This window comes from Salmo salar, chromosome 18 (genome assembly GCF_965601325.2).
Source record: "Salmo salar chromosome 18, fSalSal1, whole genome shotgun sequence".
Lineage (NCBI taxonomy): Eukaryota > Metazoa > Chordata > Actinopteri > Salmoniformes > Salmonidae > Salmo > Salmo salar.
Genome location: NC_138308.1, coordinates 21067267 through 21073266, shown reverse-complemented (window position 1 = coordinate 21073266; position 6000 = coordinate 21067267). Strand labels below are relative to the sequence as shown.

General features: G+C 41.8%; 1 protein-coding gene across 1 annotated transcript in view; it reads left to right on the top strand.

Moving 5' to 3' along the window:
- The first annotated feature begins 999 nt into the window (after positions 1-999).
- Positions 1000-6000, top strand: part of LOC106577019 (E3 ubiquitin-protein ligase NEURL1) — a 61031-nt gene continuing 56030 nt past the window's right edge. The window contains exon 1 of the mRNA XM_014154663.3: positions 1000-1418. Coding sequence (XP_014010138.2) covers positions 1304-1418 — 115 coding nt within the window. The 5' untranslated portion in view covers positions 1000-1303. The remainder of the gene's footprint in view (positions 1419-6000) is intronic.

Here is a 6000-nt window from a genome sequence, read left to right as displayed (position 1 = left end):
ATGAAAACCAGCCCCAGACCATTATTCCTCCTCCACCAAACTTTACAGTTGGCATTATGCATTCAGGCAGGTAGTGTTTTCCTGGCATCGGCCAAACCCAGATTTGTCCGTCGGACTGCCAGACGGTGAAGCGTGATTCATCACTCCAGAGAACGTGTTTCCAATGCTCCAGAGTCCAATGGAGGCCAGCTTTACACCACTCCAGTTGACGCTTGGCATAGCACATGGTGATTTTAGGCTTGTGTGCGGCTACTCGGCCATGGAAACCCATTTCATGAAGCTCCCAACTAACAGTTATTGTGCTGACGTTGCTTCTAGAGGCAGTTTGAAACTCGGTAGTGAGTGGTGCAACCGAGAACAGACAATTTTTATGCGGTACGTGCTTCAGCACTCAGCGTTCTCGTTTTGTGAGCTTGTGTGGCCTTCCACTTCACGACTGAGCCGTTGTTGCTCCTAGACATCTCCACTTCACAATAACAGCACTTACATTTGACTGGGGCAGATCTACTGTAACAGGGCATAAATTTGACGAACTGACTTGTTGGAAAGGTAGCATCCTATGACCGTGCCACGTTGAAAGTCACTGAGCTCTTCAGTAAGGCCCTATCTACTGCCAATGTTTCGCCATGGAGATTGTATGTATGCGTGCTCAATTTTATACACCTGTCATCAATGGGTGTGGCTGAAAAAGCCAAATCCACTCATTTGAAGGGGCGTCCACATATTTTGTATATATAGTGTAGATTGCAGATGATTTTAGCTATTAAATTTAAGCTGTATTCACACAGGCAGCCCAATTCTGATATTTTTCCACTAATTTGTCTTTTGACCAATCACATCAGATCTTTTCAAAAGTCCAATTAGTGAAAAAATAAATGCATAATTTGGCTGCCTGTGTAAATGCATCCTAAGGTAGCTACAAGTAAATTGGTGGAATTTCCCCGCATTTGCAAAACTATGTACACCGTTCAGATTTCCTGTAGCTGGTTTCCTCTCAGTGCATGCTGGTTTTGGGCGCGCTAGGATTGTTTACCGAAAAATGCGGTCATTTAGGCTATTGTCGACTTCAAAAGAAGAAAAGTTGGAAGGCACCTTCCTCGGTAGTATCGACAGTGTTAATGGTTATTCTTGAAGCTCCACCTCCACTTCCACCTTTTATGTTAATGTCAACGTTATTCTGCGCTGCGTGTGGGACTGCTTTGTAGCCTATCTGCCGCGGTCCAATGTAAATCGGCTTGGACAGCCACCAACTACACTGAGGGTAAACGGTGTTTGGAGAGAACGAAATCGTGATTATCTGATTATGTTGACAGCCAAGGAGCGCATGTCTGTGAATATTTTATCTAACAAAACCAGAGAAGAGGAACTCACCTTGTATTTAAACATGGGAGGTCAGATAACAAGACATACCTTGTACGGTAAGGATATTTTACTTTTGGGGGGGAGGGGGTAGCCTATATTCGATTATTGATTGCGTATATTTAGCAATAATAAAAACGTTGCTGATGGGATATGCTACAATGAAAACCTAGAGGCAAAAATTGCATAATTTGAGGATGATTCTAAATTGATTAAGTGTCAGTTTATCCTTCACAGAAAGAAATTAGTCAGCAAGAAAATGAGTTAAAGTATTATGAATGCTCTAGCTATGACTTGTGTGCTTTTTTTATGTTAGATGCATGCTAACGTTCAAACACAATTATAACGTTGCAATATTCTGTTATGTGCAGCAACATGAATGTTCAAGAATTAACTTCGTGTTTGCATAGTTGCAAATTGTCTGATGGTATTTATATCTCTTATTTTTTATTTGCTACATATTTTCTTCAGATGACAACTTATGGTTAAGTATATGTGGGATGATTGAGCCAAATAACTGGACTTTGAAACTGGATTTTGAAGTTATCAATGTGGAGAAATTGTGTTCCTTAATTATTATTATTTAAATCGTTTACCTTGCCTAGTATTTGTAAACAGTGTGCCTCTCATTGACTGGCCAAGTGTCCAATCAGTTGTCTGATTCTCCACAAGACCATATGCATTGACATAACTAATCTAATTAATCATGTTATATTACTCTAAATTAATGCATGTAGTCTGCAGTTCTACTCTGATTATTTTTTATTTTAACTAGGCAAGTCAGTTAAGAACAAATTCTTATTTACAATTGACAGCCTCATAGTGTAATACATTGTATTTGTTTTTTCTGCCCTTTTTGTCCCTTGTCAGATAGATCTCTATGATGAGGCAATAATAAGAGGTTCTAAACTTGTATAAACATTCATATTTTATTGGTCGCATACACATATTTAGCAAATGTTATTGCAGGTGTAGCCAAATGCTTGTAAAGGAGCCTGAAACAAGGTGTCTTGGCGCCATCTTGGTGAACGTCACAAACAGCTTTCCTAGCTATGCAATCCATCTTTCTTGGCTATGCAATGATACAGAGATTGTGTGTGCAATGTACAGTATATGATATACTTAAGCAATAAGGCCCGAGAGGGTGTGGTATATGGCCAATATACCACGGCTCAGGGCTGTTCTTAGGCACAACGCGGAGTGCCTGGACACAGCCCTTAGCCGTGGTATATTGGCTATATCACAAACCCCCGAGGTGCCTTATTGCTATCATAAACTGGTTACCAATGTAATTAGAGCAGTAAAAATAAATGTTTTGTCATTCCTGTGGTATACCACGACTGTCAGCCAATCAGCATTCAGGGCTCAAACCACTAAGTTTATAGTTTACATTAGACCTCACAGGTAGTAGAAGTCTATTACAAATGTGAAATTATAGTTGTGACAGCCAGGGTATTACATACCCTAGGCTGCCCAGTGGCCCTAGGCAGCCAGATGCCCTTAGAGTCAGATCTAGGAACATCTTACCCAAACCCAGTTAAACCTTAACCATCAGCAGGTCAAATGTAAAACTGACATTAGATCAGTGCTTAGGGCCAACCTCCACCTGTCTCTTTCAGAGGTGACACATTGTGACAACCAAGCTGCTGTAACACTCTTGCCCTGTGCTCTCCAGGGCTGCTGCCTCTGAGCTTTTGTCCCACATTAGCAGGCCACTGAGCCCTGATGTTTACGTAATGTCAAGTCTGGAAAAAAGACTCCAGAGCGGGGCAGCGGGCCAGGTGTGACTGCCTATGGCGGTCTCTGGCTCTGTCTATCCCGTCTTCACTGTTTGGTTGCCCTGACCAATCAATGACGATTGAGCTCTGAGTAATATTCCCCTTCCTTAACCTGAGTGCCTGATCCTTGTCGTGGCGTTTCTCTTTATCATGCCCAGTCTCTGCTCAATGTTAAGCTTGACATCTCTGTCCGGTTGCATTGCTCTCGAGACATGCCCAGAGAACCTCTGTGCAGTTGAGGAGGTAGGCATTGACCTTCTCAGACAATACAATGTAATGCTGAAGGTAAATAAGCATAAAGAATTCAACTCTATCATTGTGGCAGCAGTAGTAGCAACAAGCAAAATGCATTTGGCATTTGCGAGGTCTTTTGTAAACTAATTTTAGACCTTGAGTCAACCAAAAGTGTTTGTTTTGTATGTTCTGGCATGTCATGCATTATCATTTGCTTGGCCAGTGGTTGAATACAATACACCCTTTTATGTTGCCATCAAACAATCTGACATGTTGAATAAAGTATGGTTACTTGATTTATTATGACTTAATTTAGGACCATTGTTGTACATAGAGAACCACTCATCATTTATATGTAGCCCAAGGACAGACATGTGAATACCTCAAGTCAGTAGTGTATACTCTGACAAATAAGTTGTACTTTTCCTATGCCAGTTCAGCCTGAACAATTCATTGGAGTTCTCTTGGCAGCCATAATCTAAAAGAGTTTCAACAATGGAGAAAATAACTCTGTAGAAACACATGACAAATTCTGTGCTGCTTTATCTTTGGTTAATTTCCTGGTCAAAATGTGTTATTCAAATGATGCTATACAGTGGGGGGAAAAAGTATTTGATCCCCTGCTGATTTTGTACGTTTGCCCGCTTACAAAGAAATGAACAGTCTATCATTTTTATGGTAGGTTTATTTGAACAGTGAGAGACAGAATAACAACAAAAAAATCCAGAAAAACGCATGTCAAAAATGTTATAAAATGATTTGCATTTTAATGAGGGAAATAAGTATTTGACCCCTCTGCAAAACATGACTTAGTACTTGGTGGCAAAACCCTTGTTGGCAATCAGAGGTCAGATGTTTCTTGTAGTTGGCCACCAGGTTTGCACACATCTCAGGAGGGATTTTGTCCCACTCCTCTTTGCAGATCTTCTCCAAGTCATTAAGGTTTCGAGGCTGACGTTTGGCAACTCGAACCTTCAGCTCCCTCCACAGATTTTCTATGGGATTAAGGTTTGAAGACTGGCTAGGCCACTCCAGGACCTTTAATGTGCTTCTTCTTGAGCCACCCCTTTGTTGCCTTTGCCGTGTGTTTTGGGTCATTGTCATGCTGGAATACCCATCCATGACCCATTTTCAATGCCCTGGCTGAAGGAAGGAGGTTCTCACCCAAGATTTGACGGTACATGGCCCCGTCAAATGATGCGGTGAAGTTGTCCTGTCCCCTTAGCAGAAAAACACCCCCAAAGCATAATGTTTCCACCTCCATGTTTGACAGTGGAGATGGTGTTCTTGGGGTCATAGGCAGCATTCCTCCTCCTCCAAACACGGCGAGTTGAGTTGATGCCAAAGAGCTCCATTTTGGTCTCATCTGACCACAACACTTTCACCAGTTGTCCTCTGAGTCATTCAGATGTTCATTGGCAAACTTCAGATGGGCATGTATATGTATTCTTGAGCAGGGGGACCTTGCAGGTGCTGCAGGATTTCAGTCCTTCACAGCGTAGTATGTTACCAATTGTTTTTTTGGTGACTATGGTCCCAGCTGCCTTGAGATCATTGACAAGATCCTCCCGTGTAGTTCTGGGCTGATTCCTCACCGTTCTCATGATCATTGCAACTCCACGAGCTGAGATCTTGCATGGAGCCCCAGGCCGAGGGATATTGACAGTTCTTTTGTGTTCCTTCCATTTGCGAATAATCGCACCAAATGTTGTCACCTTCTCACCAAGCTGCTTGGCGATGGTCTTGTAGCCCATTCCAGCCTTGTGTAGATCTACAATCTTGTCCCTGACATCCTTGGAGAGCTCTTTGGTTTTGGCCATGGTGGAGAGTTTGGAATCTGATTGATTGATTGCTTCTGTGGACAGGTGTCTTTTTTTACAGGTAACAAGCTGCGGTTAGGAGCACTCCCTTTAAGAGTGTGCTCCTAATCTCAGCTCGTTACCTGTATAAAAGACACCTGAGAGCCAGAAATCTTTCTGATTCTTATTTCCCTCATTAAAATGCAAATCAATTTATAACATTTTTTACATGCGTTTTTCTCTATGTTTGTTGTTATTCTGTCTCTCACTGTTCAAATAAACCTACCATTAAAATTATAGACTGATCCTTTCTTTATCAGTGGGCAAACGTACAAAATCAGCAGGGGATCAAATACTTTTTCCCCCCACTGTATGTACATCCATGGATGGATACGAGAGTGTTTACCTTGCAGAATAGTTCTGTCTTGAAATTGAAGTGACTGCATTCGTAGAAGCCCCATGATGCTCTGTTGCCAATATAAGATGCCTAATTGAAATGTCTCCTGGGCACACTGAAAGTTCTTGACCCCTATAGGTCATGAGCAATAATAACTTTCTATCCCTAAGAGATTAGGCTTGGGATACTCTCCTTCACACACACACACACACACACACACACACACACACACACACACACACACACCCCTCTTAATTAGGCAAATGTGCTCCTCTGGTTGTTGATCCTTAGACGTTTTGCTTTTCAGTGCAGTGACCTGGTGACAGGTCAGTGTTGACCTGCTCCCAAACCTCTCCTGGTTTATACTGTAGGTTTGTAAAGAACAGGTATTTGTGATATTATCTTCATATTTTTCTATATTATTTGTGACTGT